Source organism: Marmota flaviventris, chromosome 7 (assembly GCF_047511675.1).
Source record: "Marmota flaviventris isolate mMarFla1 chromosome 7, mMarFla1.hap1, whole genome shotgun sequence".
Lineage (NCBI taxonomy): Eukaryota > Metazoa > Chordata > Mammalia > Rodentia > Sciuridae > Marmota > Marmota flaviventris.
The window spans coordinates 137,887,075-137,909,543 of NC_092504.1; the positions used below are offsets into that span (position 1 = coordinate 137,887,075).

General features: G+C 39.1%; 1 protein-coding gene across 6 annotated transcripts in view; it reads right to left on the reverse strand.

The window, feature by feature from the left end:
* Larp1b (La ribonucleoprotein 1B) overlaps window positions 1-22,469 on the reverse strand; it is a 91,224-nt gene that overhangs the window by 58,869 nt on the left and 9,886 nt on the right. For 4 of the 6 annotated variants that reach the window (XM_071614683.1, XM_071614682.1, XM_071614681.1 and 1 more), the window contains 6 exons: window positions 19,121-19,261; window positions 14,999-15,142; window positions 14,070-14,235; window positions 9,326-9,470; window positions 6,651-6,825; window positions 1,441-1,607 (listed from right to left, as the gene is read on the reverse strand). In XM_071614683.1, the coding sequence (XP_071470784.1) occupies window positions 1,441-1,607; window positions 6,651-6,825; window positions 9,326-9,470; window positions 14,070-14,235; window positions 14,999-15,142; window positions 19,121-19,261 (938 nt within the window). Of the gene's footprint in view, window positions 1-1,440; window positions 1,608-5,149; window positions 6,137-6,650; window positions 6,826-9,325; window positions 9,471-14,069; window positions 14,236-14,998; window positions 15,143-19,120; window positions 19,262-22,469 lie in introns of those variants that run through there. The other 2 variants (XM_071614685.1, XM_071614684.1) reach the window with 1 other exon arrangement.

Below are 22,469 nucleotides of genomic sequence, written 5' to 3' on the forward strand. Positions count from 1 at the left end.
ATATGGTTCAAAAGATTTTAACAAATATGAATGAACTAAGTATGCTAGTTTTATCTACCAAATAACTAGAAGATAAATCATTCTTCTGCACATTGAATTAATATTGGGGGTGAAATGTTATTAAAAATTCTGTTTTCATTAAAAAAAAATCAAGCTTGTATCCTGAATTACTAGTTTAGCAGCTAAATTGTAAAAGAAAATAAGCCAGTATTATTTTGGCACTGTAAGTAAAAAGCAATTGTTAAAGGCCAAGTAAAACTTAAAACCAAAGAGAACACAAAGTTGAGTAAAAGAAGGATCAAACACCCATTTAGACTTGAGCTGGTCTTAGAAGCTCCTTTACATGACAGTGACATTTACCAGGGAGAAAACAAAGGCCCAGAGATGTGAAATTAAGCCCAGGACAGGACTAGTCCACGGCCTTCGGAACCTTCTTTACCTCACAAGGATGATGCCAAGTTTCTTCCTTGATCCCTGAGTCCCCTTGCAGGGCACTGCAAATTCAAGGCCACCCTGAGCAATTTAGTGAGATGCTCTATCAAATAAATAAATAAAAGGGCTGGGGATGTGGCTCAGTGATAAAGTGCTTGCTCTGCACACACAGGGCCCTGGGTTCAATACACAATATTGCCACCCTCCTGACTTAGCCTGCAACGTAGCTGGATTACAGATATGTTCCACCACCTGTCTCCTTTGTGATTTAGATCAAATCAACTCTATCACATATTAACTCATGTACTCATGTATCTACCACCAGTCAGAAACAGGGCCTGAGCAGCCCAAGAATCTTCTCTGGGGATTGAGCCTAGGGGCATTTTACCACTGAGCTACATCTCCAGCCCTTTTCATTTTTCAAGATAGGGCTTCACTAAGTTTCTTAGGGCTTTGCTAAAATGCTGAGGCTGGCCTCTCAAACTTGCGATCCTCCTGCCTCAGCCTTCTGAGTGACTGGGCACCACTGTGCCCAGCACAAGAATGTTTTCTATGGCCCTTTTCTATTGCAACATCCATCTGAGTTCCTCATGTATCCCCAATAAATCAACCCTCATCTTTTCCTTCTGTACATTAAATCACCCAAAAATGTTTATACCTGATATGGGTCCTAAGAAACTTCTAAGTAATTACCAAGGGTATATCTTCAAAATTGGGGTTTCAACTTTATTTTTAAATCATGTTCAAGAATAAAAGATGAGGGACTGGGGGGGGGGGGTAGCTCAATGGTAGAGCATGTGTCCAGCATATGCAAAAGTCCCTAGGTTTGACCCCCAAAATTCCTTAAAAATCTAGACAACTTACTTTGCACATAGAGTAACTCATAAATTTCTTCTAAAAGCCAACAATTCCAGATTTGACATTTTTGAACTTTCCCAATTTTACACACGTATCTGACAATAGAAAATTCCCGAAAGGTGTCGCCCTTCACCCTCTGCATCAACTTACCTTTAATTTCACTGGGCGATGCCTGTTTTTCACCTCCACCCAAGGCTCTGAGTCCAAGTCAGGCAAGCTGGTAGACAGACCTTTAGACATTGCTTGAAGGTGACTTGTTTCAGTGTGTTTCTTTGGATTCAGTGGACTTCCAATTCTTGGAGAATTTGGGGCAGACTCTAAAATTTTAAATTAGTTCTACAGTTAATGGTTTTTCTTACTTATAAAATACTTTTCATTTTTTTCCTTACGTTGGTTTGGTAAATCAATCTCAATCTGTGAAATTAAGCTAAAATCTTCCCAGTATCTTTCAAACATGGAGTGATTATAATATTTATCCAAGGACTGAGGATGCAGCTCACTGGCAGACTGCCTGCCTAGCATGGCCACGCCCTGGGTCAGTCTTTGCCAACACACACATGCACACAAATATATTCAAAAGTGAAGCCACTGAAATAATGCCACCAACCCCTGCGCAGAGCACATGTCCACTCTAACTTCTCAAGAATCTGTGAGCCACTTACAACAGAAAGTCTATTTGGCAATCCAGTTGTGAAATTGGGACTAAAAAATATAAATTATAATTGTGGAATCTCAATGTTATTAAGCCACAGTCTAAATGCATATTTTATCCAAGGCGTTTAGGTAGGACCTAAGCCAGAGCAGCCACTCCCCCTCTTCTTCACATTCCCTTGGCTTATCCATGTTCGCTTCCCCACACCAGGGTCCTGCTGCCTACCCTAGCTCAAACTGAATACTGCAAAACGGAGAAACAGTGGAACCACGTTGAAGTGCACAGCTCTAAGATGTTTAAAACACTTAAAAACTCTCCATTTGTGTATAATGAATTAAAGGGTATTCTGCTCTCATGTATAACTGATTTGAACAAATAAAAAAATATTTAAAAATATTTTTGAAAAAAGAAAATACTTAAAAACAGAGACTTTAATTGGATGTATGGCATGACTGTAATTCCAGCAGCTTGGGAGGCCAAGGCAAGATTGCAAAATTCAAAGCCAGCCTCAGCAATTTAGTGAGGCCCTAAAATAAAGAGCAAGTAGGTGGGCTAGGGATATGGCTCAGTGGCTAATACCCCTGGTTCAATCTCTGGTACCAAAACAAAATAAAACAACACTGAGGGAATTCAAAGGCCTTTTTTTTTTTTTTAAACCTCCACACTATCACTTCTGCTAACTTATTTTAATATATCCTCTATTATAAGTTAAATTCAACTTTTTTACTTATTTTGTTTTGATGCTGAGATAAAACCCCGGGATGCTTTATCACCGAGTTATATCTCCAGCCCTTTTTAAAATTTATTTGGAGACAGGGTCTTGCTAGGTTGCCCAAGCTGACCTCCAACTTGTGACCCTCCTGCCTCAGTCTCATAAGTATCTGGGATGACAGGCATGTGCCATCAGAACTGACCAAATTGTTTAATATTAATAAGTTCTTTTTCAAAAAAGAATATTTAAATGTTTTAAGTTATATTTTCATACCTAGGTCAGAAGATGCAATGTGGACTCACTTTGAACAAGGATTTTTAAAGTGTGTTTTAAGTTATATTTTCATCCTGTATCAAAAGATGCACCACGGACTTGCTTTAGACAGCGTGTTTTAAAAAACACATGCCTTTGGGGCTGGGGTTGTGGCTCAGTGGTACAGCACTTGCCTAGCATGTGTGAGGCCCTGGGTTAGATCCTCAGCACCACGTAAAAATTAATAAAATAAAGGTACAACTAAAAAATAAATATTTTTTAAAAACACATTCAGCAATATGTAAAACTAAGTATACACAAAATTTATTTTAGAGTGTTTGCTGGAGCATCACTATTTACCCATCCAAGTCAGATTACTGAAAACGCCACAATGCTAAAATGTTACTTGCAGAAAGCTGAAACTAACACCAACAATCCTTTTATTCACTAAATTCAAGGCACATGACAGGACCCAGTGTGAGACTGTTCCAGGTTTTACTTCAATCTCTATGGCAGAAATCAGACGACCTTGGGCTCTTCCCCATGGACCAGTGGTATTGTGTTTTATAGAAGTTCTCCAACTCCTCCTGTTCAATACGATAGGCATTAGCTCTATGCAGCCACTGAGTACCTGAAATGTGCTCGGACCAGTGTAGCACACATACCAGGAAAGACCTGTTACCCCCCATGAACAAACAGAGCCAAAGTCCTTATTGGCCATATGCTGTAATATTTGAACATGCTGCTAAATTAAAATCTCTATAAAAATATTATTAAAATTAACTGTCTTAAAAAATTAATTTTAATAAAATTGTCTTATGCTTTTAAGGCTACTAAAATTTTTGGCATTACATGTATGGTTCACATATTTCTTGGACAAGGCTGCTCTACAGTTTTTTTAATGGTACACCTTTGCCAATTCATTCACAAAAGTAGTACAAGTGAAACATGGGGAGATTGTCACGCTGAGAGTGCTGGTGGAATGGGAAAAACATTTCCAGGGAATTCTCTAATATCATCAGTTTTCTATGTTCACACAGTGAATAAAGCTTTAAAACTAAAAAACCTCTATCCCACTGACAATATTTGGGGACTGACTCAGTTGCTTATACAACTATTGTTGAGAATTAACTAAATTAGTATAAACAACAGCACCTGGCACAGGGCAGGGAAATCACTAGCTACTATTTTTTGTGTAGAAATTTAATCTTTTAACACCAGCCTAACAGCTTGTTAAATAATCATCTCTAAATGTTCTTTAAGCTTGAAAGTCTTAGTGAGACTTCACAGGTTTCATGTTATGACACTTATGGCATACATACGCCCTGCATGGCTTTTTGCACCCATATTTTCTTCTACAATGAAGTTTTCAAACTATACTTCAGTTAAAGTCAAAGATAGTTGCAAACACCTCATCTTCCAAGAGGAAATGAACTTAAAAATGATTTGGATTATCTGACATTAAAATTTTTATAGACAAAAATTATTTAGACACTTTTAAGGAAATCCCAGTTTGTTACTGAAAAACCAGGAGATCACCTCACACATTTTTTTTTTAAAAAAAAGCCCAAGATGTCCAGGTCTCTGACCTCTTTGTGGATGGGCACGTTCTTTAAGGGTGGATGGTGCGGCAGCACATCGAGAGCAGAGCAGGACACACTGCAAAAGCAGTTGCTTCATTCCCACAATCCACCCCGTGGGGGGCACCGAGGTCTTCTGCTCAGTGCCAACGTCAACCCACGGTACACAAGGCCACCTCCACAGAGGGAAAACAGCAACTGATGAAGGGTATTAAATGTTACATTTCAAACTCCTCAGAGGCATATGTCAAGGGTCCTTTCTGAAGTTTAAGGTCTCCTAATTGAAAGGAAAGGGATATGAAATGCCTCCTCTGTTCTCCACCTGTGGGGACACACATTGGCCCAGGGCTCCACTTCACATTTTTGGTGAGACATTACTTCTCCACCGACTCCAGGAAACTAGGCTTTCTTATCACAAGGTCTGAAATCTAGGGATTTGTGGAAAAAAGTGATTTACATATTTATTTCTATGACTTAATATGAAAGCATAATTCTAAGAAAATTTTCTCATTTTGTTTGCTACCTGGTTTCTGACGTGTAAGATAAAAAAAAAAACTAAAATGTATGACATTTACTTAATACACACTGATGTTTGTGCAGAAAGAAAATATGTATGTGCATCCATCTGAGTGTATGTTAAAAAACACAAAAATATACAAAACATTATGATTTTATTCTTGTAATTTTATTAATAATACATAAATGGTTAATGGACAGGCATCACCAACTTGACTGACCTAAATTAACTATACTATCCCTGTGGAAAAAGTATTTTCTATATTATCCAACTTACCAATGATTGTTCATAAGCTGGTTAAAAATGTCATCTTGGACCCAAGTTTACACAATAAATAAATCTAACTTTTACAATCAGCCATTATATCTTTAAAAAAACAAACAAACAAACAATGTCACATTTCTTCAACTTTTTAAAACACTTGCCCCCAAGTTGCTTGCTGCGATTAGAAGCACAGGGCTGACAAAGAAATATGAGATAAAAATCTCTGTGAAACTGTCCATCATTAATGCTTTTCTGATGGGCAGGACTTATACTGATGTATCAAAAATACATTTTGAAGAATAATGGAAAAAATACCCTTGTTTATTTCTTCAATTTCTTACCCCTTAAATGTCCACATTAATAAATCTTACAGTCCATGTGAAACATCTCAACACGTGAGTTATGCAATGTTCACCATGGCAAAGGGCAGACCAAGAGCCAAGGGCCTGGCAAGCTGGGAAAGGCTACGCAGTCCTCTCTTTCTCTGCTTTATTGACCTGGACACAAGTACATATGCCTGGAAACAAAAGACAGAACCTTGCAGTATTTCCACAGTGATAACAATTAGCTTCCCCCGCAAATAAAAGTAGCCACGCCGTCTGAGTCCAGTCACACAGAAAAGGGCAGGCAGCTCCTGGAATGCCAGCAGCGGTCCCCGGCTCTGTCTCCGTCGTGGCAGAGGTGGTCATCTCCACTGTCGTGCTGCCCGGGGGTCGGCAGTGGACACTCTCACACGGAAGGCAGTCTGGTGGCTTCCATCTCTGCAGCACGGTTTGTTCCAGTATTTACAATGCATTTCAGTGAGCCACCTGCTCCACTGCACATCCCCATCAGATGACATCCAGGGCATCAGTAGATCATCACCCTGACTGAAAAGTTTAAGCACATTTTTTTCCCAGAGGGAATGTCTTAAAAATGATCCAGGAAAAATCCTTAACACTAAAGCAGGTTTGAGAAATTCTAAACACAACCAAATTAAAGAGAACCTCGATTCTGCTTTAGAATGTGGGTCACCTGTCTTTGCAAGACAAGGTAAAGCACACGTGTAACAATTAGACTAGCTCAATCCTACCCGGGGAAAACTGACACAACGTATCCACAGTCATTCAGCAAAATTAAAAGAAGACAGGTCAAAACTCCACACATGACAAAGTACACATAAAAAATTAAGAACAAGAACACAAGAGAGCGTCACCCATAATTCTCAGATCCCTATTTAAATAATCATGTGGGAGACAGTGTAAATAGGATTTGGAGGATTAAAAGTCATGTATAGTTCATCTTTAATTTTCCTACTAAATCTAAATAAACTAACAAGAGACAGGTAAAATGGATCAAAGAAGCCCACTCTTATCCTGTTGTTTCTAAAAGACAAGCTATTACCTGTATGTGAGCAAAAGGCTTGGCCTGGCACAAACTCCGGACAGTCGATCAGCCGAGAGAAGTCAGTCTGTGGCACGCTTCTGGGAGGGGGGCCCGGGATTGGCCATTTTTCTGGTTCTATCTTTTTCCTCATTTTCTCATCCACAACTTCTACTTCTGTGCTGTCCTTCAGGGCCTAGCAATAAGAATTTTGAGCTGGTAAAGAACTTATACTTGAAAATTTTTTCATTGAAAGTCTTATATATTTCTTTTTGAGAGAGAGAGAGAGAGAATTCCGTAATATATATATATATATATATTTTAGTTTTTTTCGGTGGACACATCTTTATTTTTATGTGGTGCTGAGGATGGAACCCAGTGCCCCGCGCGTGCCAGCAAGGGCATTACCACTTGAACCACCTCTCCAGCCCAAAAAATCTTGTATTTTTAATAATCCCCAAAATTACAAAATCTGAAGTTAACAGATGATAGATATTGCAGTTCATGGTTCTAAAAATATCCATGAAACTGTGCAGATGTGGTGCTCATCACACACACTTCCCAGCAACCTGGGAAACTAAGATAGGAAGATGAAGTTTGAAATTTTAAAAGGGCTGAGTATATAGCTCTATGGTGCTGAGATTAATCCACAGTACCCAAAACAAATAAATAAAACTTATGAATTAAGAACAAAATAAGGGGCTGGGATTGTGGCTCAGCAGTAGAGTGCTTGCCTAGAATGTGCAAGTTCCTGGGTTCGATCCTCAGCACCACATAAAATAAATAAATAAAATAAAGATATTGTGTCCAACTAAAAAAAAAAAAAAAAGAACTCAAAATAAGCTGGGCGTGGTGATGCACACCTGTAATCCCAGCAGCTCAGGAGGCTGAGGCAGGAGGATCGTGAGTTCAAAGTCAGCCTCAGCAAAAGCGAGGTGCTAAGCAACTCAGTGAGACCCTGTCTCTTAAAAGAACAAAACAAGTTGGGTGTGGTGGAGCACACCTGTAACTCCAGCAGCTCAGGAGGGGGATGGAAGAGGATCACAGGCTGGAGGCCAGTCTGCAATTTATCAAAACCTCAATTTAAAGAAAAAGGCTGGCCATGTAGCTCAGTGGTAGAGGGCCTCTGCTTCAGTTCTCAGTACCACAAACAAAACAAAGAAAAAAACCTTGCTATTCGTAGAACTCTATTAAGAAAATAAAGAAAGAAGCCCAAGACTAGGAAAAAAATACTTGTAAAATATACATATTAAAAAAAACTTGTATCCAGAATAAAGAACTCTTACAATTACTTTTAAAAACATTTTGATAAAAATGATTTTGAACACACTGATTTGAACAAACACTTCAACACGTAAGGTTTACCGATGACCATATAAGATGATCAACAACATCAGTCAGTAGGGAAACACAAATTAGCTGTAATGAGAAACTACAACATGTTTATTATTTTAAAAGTCATGCACCCTGGCACAGTGGTGCATGACATTATAACTGAGACTGAGGCAAGAGGATGGCAAATTCAACCTCAGCAACTTAGCAAAACGCTGTCTCAAGAAATGGAAAGGGCTGAGGATGTAGCTCAGGGTAAAGTGCTGCTTGGTTCAATCCCCAGGACCAAAAATAACACCTGACAATATCAAGGGCTGATGAAGCTGTGGAATAAGGAGTTTCAATACCTAATGGTGGAAATGCAGAATAATAAAGCCACTTCAGAATACAGACTGTCAGCGCCACTTCAGGACAAGCACGCTTACTGCACATTCCAGCAGTCGCAACAGCCACCCCACAGACACAGAAACACTCACACAGAGATCTTCAGACTTCACTCACAAGCTCCCACACTGAAGACCGCCCTCAAAGTCCAGCAAGGATGTGGACAAACGGTGGAACAACCCACTGTGGAGCACCAGTCAGCAAAACCAAAGAGCACACTAGTGACACGCAGCAACCAGGATGAGTCAAGTCAAGGAATCACAAACTGTCCGTAATATGCTAACTCTATGTGCTAACTCTAGAAAACCAAAACTACAGGAACAAAGGGAGGTCAATGGTTGCCCGGGTTGTGAAGGGACAGGATTGGCTACATTGGTCAATTTCAATGCCACATTTCTAAAAAAAACAGGAAAAAACAAAAATGTTGAAAGCATTTCTAGAAACAAGACACATAAGAGGAAAGCATTCTGGCCAAACTTCAAATGCTGTTTTAAATTAGCCTGTCTATAGCATAGGAAAAATTCTCAGTATTTTATTAAATGGGAATACATAGTACTTTACATCATCCTGAAGATTAAAAGGACCAAAGTTAAAGGTTCAAGTTTGAAAGACTGGGTCTGAAACAGGTGGCAACAGCATTAGCAAGTCTTTGAGGGGCTCCCGGTGTCAGACATTTATTTAGGTTTTGTAAAATGAAAGAAAGTAATGAAATGCTGTCCAGAGCTTTAGCCAACTACAAACTCTTGAGCTTATTTCATTTATTTATTTAGAGACAGAGGTCTCACTCTGTTGCTCAGGATGGTCTCCACCTCCAGGGCTCAAGGGATCTTCAGAGCAGCTGGAACAACAGACGGGAAAGACCACACCTGGTTCACCATTTTTTTTTTTTAAACTAAACTTTAATACTTTATTTTTAGAGCAAGTGCAGGTTCTTAGGAATACTGAATGAAAAGTACTGATTATTTTGAATTAATAATTACCTCTAAAATGAGATTAAGGTTTGTGGTGAGAGCCTGAACGCGGTGAAATCCAGCAATCAGGGAAATAGGCAGGAAACCTTGCTCATCCATCTTTCTCCGAAGAAAGAAGTCACGTTCCAAGTTTTCTATACTGAAGTAATATTCACTGAAAAGAGAAACAAACATATATTTTATCCATTTATTCAACAGGACAAAAAATATCCATCATCATTATCAACTGCTATCAGGATATTTTAATTTGATTAATACCATATTACAACTAAGATATAACATAGATGGTCTAATACAATAGGGCAGATATAAAAAGATAATCACAAACTTTAAATACTGATTATTTTCCATAAAACCAGCACTAACTTCTATTCAGATCAGCTTTACCTAAGCACAAAGAACGAAAAGCTCATTTTACTTTAAAATAGTTTAATAATTAGCCAGGTGTAGTGGCACATTGTAATCCCAGCTACGTGGGTGGCTAAGGCAGGAAGATCCCAAGTCCAAGGTCAGCCGGTCTGCCGGTCAGCCTGGGCAACATGGCAAGACCCTGTCTCAAAACAACATAAAGAAAAAAATGGCTGGGTGTCTCTCAGTAGTGAGGTGCGCACCTCACGTGTACAAGGCCAGGGGTTCAATTCCCAGTGGGGGGGGGGAATCAATAACTGAGTATTAATGAGTAAATTCTGTGAAAATTTCACTACAAAGCTACCTCTATTTCACTAAAACACTAACAAAGCTAAACATATGTCAACATACTGTATCCCAGCTTTTCCTTAATCACTAAGAATCATACTCATTTTTTATTTTTTTAATTGTAGTTGTAAGGTGCACACAATACCTTTATTTATCTATCTATTTATTTATTTATTTTATGTGGTGCTGAGGATCGAACCCAGTGCCTCACATGTGCTAGGCAAAAGCTCTACCACTGAGCCACAATCCCAGCCGCAAAAATCATATTATTGGATTGGAAGTGTCCTTTGTTGAATTCACAATCAAATGTATAGAAGTTTTGTTTTCTATATTGACAAAATATTGACATCATGTAGTACTTTTGAACCCTAGTAATCATTCAGCGCATAGAAAAAATTTACTGGACACACAAGCACATGTGTACACATATTAATTATTACATATGTGAATAAAGATCCAAATTCTCCTCCATCCCCTTCTTTTTCCTGCATGTGTTTCTAGAGACTGAACTCAGAACCTCCCACGTGCCAAGTGGGCTCTCTACAACTGAGCCTCCTCCCGCCAGTCCTCCTCCTCCTTTCCAGACACAGTGTAAGACATTGAGAGTGAAGAGGGAGCAGGGCGCGGTGGCACAGCCTGCAATCCCATCTACCTTGGAGGTGAAGAAGACGATGCCAAGTCAAACCAGCCTAGGCAATTAAGCAAAACCCCAACTCAAAATAAAGTCTGGGGATGCAGTGCAGTGGGACAGCACTGGCCTAGCACGCCAGAGGCCCTGGGTTTGATACCCAGCATGGTCAAAAAGGGAAAAGAAAGCAAAGAATATAACTAACCACAATTATCAATGACACCATCAAGTATGTGGAGAAAAAAATGCAGAAAAGGCTTAGATACCTTTTCTTCTTCACAAAACTATAGGCCCACTTAAACTTGCCCCAAAGAGAAATGTAAAGATGAACTTCCAATATGATCAATAATTACAAATCTGACACACAAAGTTAACCTTCAGAATACATTTAATAATAATAGCTTTTGAGAAATACATGTTTAAATAGCCTCCATATAGAAAAATGAGAATTAAGATTCTGGCACAGCACAGTAGCATAAGCCTATAATTCCAGTTACTTGAGAGTCTTAGGGAGAAGGATCAAAAGTTCACAAAGCCCGCCTCAGCAACCTAATAGGACCCTCAGTAACTCAGCAAGACCCTGTCTCAAAACAAAGAGGACTGGGGATATCCCTCAGTGGTATAATAATGGCTCAGGTTCAATCCCAAGTACAAAAAAATGTGTGGGGGGCGGGGGAGAGGCGGAGGGAGAGAGAGAATATATACATATATATATAAATAAGGTTCTAAATAGAGCAAGACAATAACCAGAAGAAAATGTTCACAATACTCCATGTCATCAGTGATAATCTGTCCTACTACAGGCTTACGGTTTATTAATCCTACACTGTTTCCAAATCATGGGAAATCTTCAAAGGAGGGTGGCAAATTACAAGGAAGCACACCAGTTTATATTTTGGGGAGTAAAACTCAGTGACTAAATAACTTTGAACTATGTAGGCCAAATTCTAACTTTGAAAGAAACCCTATCAAAGTGCAAAACTCTCACAGACATTAGTGAAATACAACTAACACCTCAGTAACACTAGCAAATTGCCAGGCACGGTGGCTCACCTGTAATCCCAGCAGCTTGGGAGACTGAGACAGGAGGATCTTGACTTCAAAGCCAGCCTCAACAACCACAAGGCACTAAGCAACACGGTAAGACCCTGTCTCTAAATAAAATACAAAACAGGGCTGGGGATGTGGCTCAGTGGAGTGCCCCTGAGTTCAGTCGCAGGTACAAAAAAAAAAAAAAAAAAAAAATAGTAACACTAGCCAGTCATTTATTCTTAAAGACTGAAGAAATGAACATTCTCATTTTTGTTATGCCTCAAAAGCCCTATTTGCTCACAGTGTCTGGTAGGCATGTAATACATGTGGTGAAATTCTAAAATTGTGGACATTAAAACAGACATTTGACAGTCACTGGTTACAACTGTTTTTAGACTCAAACTTCCCCAAGTCAGTAACAAGCTTCCCTTCAAATATAATACTTTTGAAGACTACAATATCTAAATACATTCTTAACTCAGTTATCTACAGTATTTTAAAACATTTTAGTAGACTGCAAACATACTAACCTCTAAATCTGAATGCTGCACGAGATTTTTCCCAAGAAACAATGAAAATATTAATATCCAAACATTCGGACAGCAAAATAAATATCATTTTCACTTAAAATGATATAAAAAAGCTGCTAGAGACTGAATAGTTAAGACTTTTTCTTCCAAGTATACTAAATATCAGGCAGGCACAGTGGCACTTGCCTATAATTCCAGCTACTAAGGGAGGCTGAGAAAGAAGAACTTCCAAGCTAAAGGACAGCAACTTAGCAATACACCATCTCAATATAAAATGAAGAGCCGAGAAAATAGCACTTCAGTTGCAGAGCACTTGTCTCATGAGTCAGCTCCTGGGTCCAATCCCAGTCCAGTAAAATACATTTAATATCATTCTCCTACAAGTGTGAGGTAGACTTTTATACATGACATCTCAAACAAAACAAAACACCACATCTAACCCCCATCAGCCTCTGCACATACTATATTAGACACCTCAATGACACGAAGTCACAGGATGAGTCCTCAAAGCTGGACCTACAAATCAAAGAATGCTAACAGGACAAGCCACCCTAAACCTGGTGCTTCACTAATATGCACCCAAAGCCCTGGTGCTGAAACCACCAACAAAAAAGGGGGTCAGGACTAACGCCACGTCGGACGTTTCGCTGGGTGTCCTATCTGAGAAGCTCTGCATTCTACAATGCATGACAAACTGCCAACGCTGAAGTGGCTCTGCTCCTCCCTCATGTGTATGAGCACACTGGAGGCCGAGGGTCCTGACACAGAGCTGCAGGTCCAGTGTCAGGTCTCACAAGGGACCTGGCAGCAAGAGTTACAAAAAGAACAGGAATAATGGTACAAAGTTGATAGCCACAGGACAGGCACTTTCTGCCCAGTGTTTGGCCCTTTTCTTCAGTGTTTGCATCAACTGTAACAAAAGAAGCAAGAACAAAATAAACATGTTGCTCCACATTGTAAGCCAACCCAATCCTGGGAGGGGCCAGCAAATGCTGACATCATCACTTTCTAGTAATAAAGCAGGGTTCATTTTCTTTCTTAAATAAAAATAGGTGTTTTTTAAAAGCTTGTGCCCTTTCAAAAATAGCCGCTCTTCCTTCACCTTGTCAGGATAAAAAAACATTTAAGTTGGTTAATGCAAATCACATGGGAAGGTTTTCTCCTTGCCACTACATAAACACACTGTATAAATATGCAGAATACCCTATACAATGGTAATATGCAGAGGGTTTTTTTCTTAACAAGAGAACCAATATTCTTCTGACTTCAAATTCAGCACTCAGGAAGCAACTACTGTGAGCAAGACATGACCTTGCAGAATAGAAGCAACAGTCCCCTTTAGTAAGTGTCACAAAGAAAGAACTTCAAAGGTTAAAAAAAAAAAAAAAAAAAAAAACTCAGAATTTAGAAGTAAACTGCTAAGGATATCAAAAGATATCAACTGCTAAGAAATCAAAAGATATCTGCCACTATTTTTGTCACTTGTAAATTTTAATGAGAAAATATTTGCAAATAATAATCCAAATTTCATCCAAGTTTTGCCTGTTTCATTTCAAATAATATATAGAAGAAAGCTTTACATTTATATATATAGTCATATTATGCAATGACATTCTAACTAATATCCTTTAAGCAGAGAAATGTCTAATCATAGAATGCAGGCAATACACGAACATGATCGAAATGTGACTTTTTAAAAAACACTTAATCTATTTTACTAATATTTCCTAGAAAAATATAATAAGTTAACATTCTTCAACTTTTACTAATAAATAGGTTAGAAAATGTGTAACATTCATTATCAATAATATTAAAGTTTGTTATTACAACAGACTTTACTATCTGCCTAAATCACACATCAACTTACATTTGACGCTTAATATACTCTTTAAGCAATGCTTCTTCCACAGGATATACCTGTACACCCGTACCATCATCATAGTAATACATCATACTGGTGTTAATTTCTGTTTGAAATGGCTGATCCGTCCTTTCACCATGTTCTTGGTAACCATACGAATAATCAAAGTTTACTTGATGGAAAGAAAGAAAAAGAAATGTAATCATAAATTTTAAAATAAAAAAAGGGAAGAATTCGTTAATAAAAATCCAGCTGGGTGTGATGGTTCATGCCTACAATCCCAGTGGTTCTGAAGGCTGAGGCAGGAAGACTGCAAGTTCAAAGCCAGCATCAGCAACTCAGTGAAGACCTACGCAACTTAAGGAGATCATCTTAAAATAAAATATAAAATGGGAAGTGGCTTAGTGGTTAAGCACCCCTGGGTTCAACCTCTGATACAAAAAAAAAAAGCAAAATGACATATTGAGCCAATAACAAACTAAAACCTTGATGGGAACAGTGGCACATGTCTATAATCCCCAGCCACTCAAGAGGCTGAGGCAGGAGGGTCACAAGTTCTGAGCAACTTAGGGAGACCCTGTCTCAAAATAAAAAATAAAATAGACTGGGGATGTGGCTGGCTCTGAGGCAAACTGCCCCCGAGTTTAATCCATTTTTATTATCAGACCAAAAAAAGTAACATAAAAGGATAATTTGAAAAACAGAAGGCTTGGGGCTGGGGATGTGGCTCAAGCGGTATCGCGCTCGCCTGGCATGCGTGCGGCCCAGGTTCGATCCTCAGCACCACAAAGATAAAAGATGTTGTGTCTACCGAAAACTAAAAAAATAAATATTGAAAAATTCTCTCTCTCCCCCACTCTTTAAAAAAAAACAGAAGGCTTGCTTTTTTATTTTACCCCAAGCTCAAATTTAACAAAACAAAAATCATGACATACCTCGAGGGTTTCCTCTGCCTCGTCCTCTTCCCCGTCCACGTCCTCTTCCTCGACCTCTGAAGGAACCTCGGATATTACCCCCCTCACTCCTCACGCTGGACACTTCATCCTGATCATCTCTTTTTTCTCTGTCTCGCCTCCAACCTTTAAAAATAAAATTTTTAACATTTCAATTTGCTGTAAAAAACACGTTTATATTTATAAAAATACAGTAATCACTTTCACCCACTGGGTAACTAGATGACAATAGCCAGGCAGTCTTCAGAAAGATACACATTTAAAGAGATTCAATAAGAATCTGTCAAAAAATCTCTCTGGTTCCACCTGTAATTCCAGAAACTTGGAAGGTTCAGGAAGGAGTATTGCAAATTTGAAGCCGATCTCTGAAAATGAGCAAGAACTTGTCTCAAAATTTTAGAAAGAGCTGGAGATATAGCTCAGTGGTAAAGTGCCCCTGGGTGTGGGTTCAATCCTCAAAACAAAAAGACACCAGTGATCACAGTGGCTTGGGAGGCTGAGGCAAGAGGCTTACAAGTTCAAGGCTAGCCTTAGCAACTGCTGTCTCAAAAACAAAAAGGGCAGGGGTAAAGAGCCCCAGGGTTCAATACCCAGTACCAAAACAATAGCAAGATACAACAAATGTCCAGAAACAGTAAAACACATTTTATAAGAATAGTGAAACGCCCTTAAGCAGAGGGAAAGAAAACAGATGAATTATAGCAACACAACTAATAAGCATGAACACATCAGGAAATTAAGAGTAAAAAAATTACTGCCAAAGAACATGTCAGGATAGTCATACTGCACAGCAATTTCTTCTCCGCACCCCCCCCCCCCCGCCGCCATGTTTAATTCCTTTACACGCCCGCACCCCCACCAATTGAAAGGCAATTTCAAAAGTTTTAACATTCCATCTCATTTTTTTCTGAGATGGGAGAGTGTTGAATAAAACTGCAAAGCCCACATAGGGAGGTTTTTTTGTTTGTTTGATTTTGGTTTTTTGGTATTGGGTACTGAACCCAGGGACACTTTACCACTGAGCTATCAGGGTCTAAGTAGCCCAGGATGAACTTGAACTTGCAATCCTACCTTGACCTCCCAAGTCACTGGGATTACATGTTATGTCCCTGCTAACATGTCTCTTAAACAGATGCTAAGTTTCCAGTGTTCATTGTATAAGAATACAATATATAACTCTTTGTAACTTTATACATACATTTTCTTACATAATCAATATTTAACAATAAAATCTTAATTTTATTAAAAGAGTCCTTTAATATCAGAATAGCAAAATCTTAAATGAGATTTTAAACATTTTTTAAAGTAATATTTTGTGAACAAATGAGAAATAAAATCTAACTACTGACTAGATTTTATATGGTACTAAGAAAGTAGTGTTCCTTTTCTTACAAGGTGCTTTCTCTTTGATGTCACTGAGGAAATATGGTATCTTGCACATGATTTAGCAGATGAAGGAATTAAGCACAGCAAAACCCAGCAAAATTACTAGAACGAGACTGGCTTGCAAGTATTCATTGTGTAATCCTTTCTGTGTCCACCCCCCCACACACCAGTAATGGTGATTGAACCAGGGGTGCTCTATCACTGAGCTTCATTCCTTTTTATTTTAAGAGAGGGTCTTGCTAACTTTCCAAGTCTGGCCTTAAACTTTTGATCCTCTTGCTTCAGCCTCCCAAGTCTCTAGGTTTGCGCACATGTGCCATTGAGCCTGGCTCCTTTCAATTGTTTTTTGTTTGTTTGTTTAAAGTTCTTCTAATATAATTCTTTCTTTTTCCTTTTCCTTTTTTTTTTTAACAGTGCTGGGAATTGAACCCAAGATTCCGTGCATGCTAGTCAAGTGCTTTACCAAGAAGCTACATCCCCAGTTTTATTACTGTGTTTGAGAAAGGTCTAAATTTACCAGGCTGGCTGCTAACTTCTGAGCCTCCTGCCTCAGCCTCCCCAGTCACTGGGATTATGCACATGGAGTGGCTGCAGAATGATCTTTAATGAAATAAAACCATGAAGTGCAAAGCCTGAGGGCCACCTATTTTTCCCTTCTTTTTTTGGGGGGAGGGGTATGGGGATTGAACTCAGGGGCACTCACCTGACCCATATCCCAAGCCCTATTTTGTATTTTATTTAGAGAGAGGGTTTCACTGAGTTGCTTAGCACCTCTCTTTTTGCTGAGGCTGGCTTTGAACTTGCAATCCTTCAGCCTCAGCCTCCTGAGCCACTGGGATTATAGGCATGTGCCACAGCGCCCATTCTTTTCTTTCTTCTGCTTCTTCTTCTTTTTAATAAGTATTTATTTGTTTTTAGTTATAGGTGGACTCGATACCTTTATTTTATTTATTTTTTTAATGTGGTGCTGAAGATCGAACCCAGTGCCTCAGGCATGCTAGGCAAGCACTCTGCCTCTAAGCTAAACCCCAGCCCCCCAGTGGCCCACTTTCTAACAAATGAATAAGGCTAAAGACATCCCAATCAACTCAGTCTTCATGGGACCAACAGTAAAGGACCCAGACATTTTATTCCTGATGTGATGCTTTAGAAAAAACTATCAAGTATTTCTATGAATAAAGGAATCAATCAATCCCTAGCTCTTATTACCTGGTGTATACTTAAAAGAATCAAAGAAGAACATGCTAAAAAAAATATATATATACCAAGACAAAGCAATCAACCCAAAGCAAAATATAGATAATTATACATACAATATAGCAGAAAAATATTCTAAGCCAGGCAGAGTGGTGCTCTGTAATTTCAGCCACTCAGATAGCTGAGGCAGGAGGTCCACAAGTTTAAGGCCAGCCTCAGCAACTCAGACCTTGTTCACAAAATTTACAGATGTAGCTCGGTGGTAGAGCACTTGCCTATCATGTACGAGGCCCTGGGTTCCATTCCAAATAACCATAAAAAACAATAACAAGCACTCCATGTGCTAAATGTCTAAAGGTTTAGTCTCAGTCACACCACTTGGAGGTCCTCAGGTCACTGAGATGTCCCTGGAAGGGACTATGGAAGCCCAGCCTTCCTGTTTCCTGGCTGTAGGCATGACCACTCATTCTGACTTGTGCTCCCCACTGACGTGCAGCCCTCCCCAGAGACTCCAACCAATGGGGCCACCAATCTTGGACTTGAACCTCCACAACTAGCCAAAATTAACCTCCTTACTTCAGAAGTAGCCTGAGCCAGGTATTTCACTATGGTGACGAAAGCCAGCTAATTTACTATAGGATTGAGTAATATACTCACTGGGATTTAAGTAACCAAATATGTCCATACATATTTCACAAATGGACCTATTTCACAATGTTCATAGCATCACTGTTCATGGTAAATGAAAAGTGCAGCAACTTGGGAGGCTGAGGCAGGAGGATCTAAAGTTCGAGGTCGGCTTCAACCACTTAGCAAGACTCTTACTCAAAATAAAAATAAAAAGAAAAACTGGGGATATAGTTCAGTAGTAAAACACACTGAGTTCAATTCCCAGTACTGGAGTTGGCGGGGGGAGTAAAAACAAGTCAATTATCTGTCAACAAATGAATACTATCTGGCAATAAAGAACAAATGGAAGGGCTGGGGTTGTGGCAGCGGTAGAGTACTCGCCTAGCAGGCATGAGGCACTGGTTCGATCCTCAGTACCACATAAAAATGAAATAAAGATATTGTGCCCACCACCTACAACTAACAATAAATGGATACATGCGCAGTGGTGCCCACTTATAAGCCCAGCAGCTTGGGAAGCTGAGACAGGAGGACAGCAAGTTTGAGACCAGCCTCAGCAACTTAGTGAGACACTGTCTCAAAAAGAATATTAAGAAGGGCTAGTGGTATGGGGCTCAGCAGTTAGTAAGGAACTAGGGTCAAATACCCAGTCCCAAAAAACAAACTCTAAGAAACACTGGGAAAATCTACCTGTAAAAAGTCCACTGTATAAGTATTAAGTTCCATTGTTGTTAACTGTGCTATGGTTATCCTGTGCTTATGAAATACACTGGGGATGCTGGGGTTAGAGGGCCACACTGTGAGCAATCTACTCTCAAAGGGACTGTGCTATAGACAGTTGAGCACCAACACCAAGCTCTCCAAAGTCCTCTTATCTAGACTGTGACTTACTTCGTGTGTCATTTCTCCTGTTATTATGGGATGACTTATTTGCTTCAGGTTGACACCGAGAGCTGTTCCGGGATCCAGGTCTCTCTTGACTCTCTGGTCTTACATCGTCCAAGTGCAGTGGTACCCACTTGTGTTTATTAGCTTGAAGAAAACAAAATAAAATCATATAACAATAACGCATAATTTTCACTAAACGTTTGCAAATCTGAAAGTACTGTGAATTTTATCTAAGCAAATGATTTAATTTTGCCTTTAAAGGGATTATTTGTAGAGTACAAAACAACCTTCTTCCTTCTGACTTAGATCCTTGATAAACTTATTTTTGTAAATATTTCTAAAATTTAAGTTAAAAGCCAGTGATAGGGGCTGGGGTTGTAGCTCAGTGGTAGAGTACTTGCCTAGCACGTGCAAGACCCTGGGTTCTATCCTCTGCACCACATAAAAATAAATAAAATAAAGGTATTGTGCCCAACTACAACTAAAAAGTAAAATATTTTTAAAAAGCCCGTGATAATGGGTACTTTTTGTTTAATTCTGATGAATAAGCTACTCAAAATTATACATACATATACTACTCCTATCTAATACTGAAGTCCTAGGCTTGAAAATGCAGTTTATCTAATAAAAACACAATACACACTACCAAGCCAGGCTCCTGGTTCAAAACACTTAGTTGCAGATCTTTGTCTAAAATGCTTATTTATCCTGGATTACTACTAAAGAATGAGGAATGAGGTTTCTCAAAATGTAACCATATATATATATATATATATATATATATTTTTTTTTTTTTTTTTTTTTTTTTTTAAACAGCTCCTTTGTATCTTCCCAACTGAAGGAGAGAGAGATAAGCAAATTCAGTTTCCCTTATGACAGAGTGGCTAAGCTGTCATGTTCTATGACAGGAAAACTCTCAGGATTACTTTTTCATGCATTCCATGCTTACGGTTCAAAATGTTCAGTATTTTGTCCAATCTATAAATTTTCGACCAAAAGAAAGCAAAGAAAAAAACTACCCAAGTAATTAAGCAAAAGTAACTTAAGAATATTATTAAACAATTACTATACTGATTTCCTAAAATCCTGCAAACCAATGGATCAGATTAAGAGCATGGAATATGCTGAAATACTGTTTCTGTGCTAATTGCTAACAAAAAGGTATTGCTTTGTTGTGTTTATTGCTGGCTTATCATGATCCCTGCCCTGCGCAGGCCTTCTCCAGGCACCTGCCTTCCCACTGTGGACCTCTGGACTGCCCTGATGCTGAATGCTCTTACCTGTCCACACCCTACCTGATAGAGAACAAGGACTTTGGGTGACTTCGTCCAACTTTTCCCCCTTTCAGCAGGAAGCAGTCTGGAGATGTCATTGCCCATTTCCCATAGAACTGGAGTGTAGAAACTGACAGAGGGGAAATGGAACCAAGGCCCACTTCATGCTTTGAATATAGCCCTGGCTGCTCTGCCCCTGCAACTTATTTTTAAAATGGACACGTTTCTTTCTCTTCCTCTCTCCCTGCTCCTCCCTAATCCCTCCCCATCCCTAATCTCAGGGGAAACAGGATTACCTTTTCTTCCTCATCCTAGGCAGATTTACCTGTTCCTGAGTACACCCACCATAAGAATGAAGTAATCCAGACTTTGGTGGCACCAGATCTCAGAAATGACTGTCCCAAATTCACAAGTGAATTACAACTCCAACAGAGAACACTTGGAATGTAGCCTTTGAGTCATCTCTTTAAAAGCCCCCTGGGGCTGGGGCAGTAGCTCAGTGGCAGAGCACTTGCCTCACACTGTGTGAAGCACTAGGTTCAATCCTCATAAAAATAAATCCACATAAAAATAAATAAAAATTTTTTAAAACATATATATATAAAGCCCCCTGTTCCTGCTGATAGGCAGAATCACAGCCTTTGGGATAGGAGTCCCTTCTGTTTCTCCTTTGCTAGCAAAGCAATAAACTTTCCTTTTCCTTTTTCTCAAAAAAGATAACAGAATATGAAAATATTAAAAAAAGGAAAGAAAGAAAAGAAAACTCTTATTCTATGACATTTCCAGGCAAAACAAGCCCTTCTTTGAAAGTCAAAAATGTGTGACACACTCCTATAATCCCAGCAGCTCAGGATGCTGAGACAGGAGGATCTTGAATTCAAAGCCAGCCTCAGCAACCTTGGGGCGCTAAGGAACTCAGTGAGACCCTGTCTCTAAATAAATTCAAAATAGGGCTGGGATGTGGCTCAGTGGTCAAGTGCCCCGAGTTCAATCCCTGGTACCCCCTCCCCGCAAAAAAACAAAACAAACACACTACTGTGTATCCAGGAATCAGAAAAAAGAAGTAATAAAGTGGGTTAAGAAACTGGAAAGAAATTGGGGTCAGATTTTCTAACAACCACTTGATGATCAGATTCTACCTATTTATTTATTTTTTTTAGCAATCAACATTTTCTCATTGTATCAAGGGAACTAATGTTTATCTTTCTTTCCTTGCATTACTGAGAATTAAACTCAGGGTGCTTTACCACCGAGCTACATCCCTAACCCTTCTTCTTCTTCTTTTTTTTTTAAAATATTTATTTAGTTGTAGATGAACACACAGTATCTTTATTTATTTTATGTGGTGTTGAGGATTGAACCCAGTGCCTCACACATGCGAGGCAAGCACTTTACCACTGAGCTACAGCTTCAGCCCCGCTTTTTGTTTTTGACACAGTCTTGCTAAACTACCCAGGCTGGCCTCAAATTTATGATTCTCCTTCCTCAGCCTCCCAAATTACAGTCATGTGCCACCACACCCAGCCCTAAAAATTTAATGTTAATTTAAAAGACAAAACTGTTCAAGTGCACAGTATAGATTGTTCCTTGCAGTTGTTTGCCCCCGTCCTGTGCTAATATTGCCTCTGTAAAAGTAAATGTTTCAGTGATTTCCCATGCACTGAAAATGAAACCCTAATTCCAAGTCCCTAAGACCCTGTACACTGTGGACCTTGCCTGTCTCCCAGCCCATCTCCTGCTACTCTCCGTATGCCCAGAACACCAAAAGAATATGCTTTTATAAATCAGATAAATCATCCCTAAATTGTGACTAGTTCAGAAGAGAAAATGGAAAGGAATATAAAGACAGTAATTTTTTTTCCTTCAAGGTATAAGTTTTTTAATTTTATTTTTTAGTTGTAGTTGGACACAATACCTTTATTTTATTTCCTTTTTTTTTTTTTAATGTGGTGCCGAGATCGAACCCAGGGTATTGCAAGTGCTAGGTGAGCGCTCTACCCCTGAGCCAAAGCCCCAGCCCCTCAAGGTGTAACTTATACAGGGATATGTACCAAGGGAAAAAACTGACTAAAGTTGTT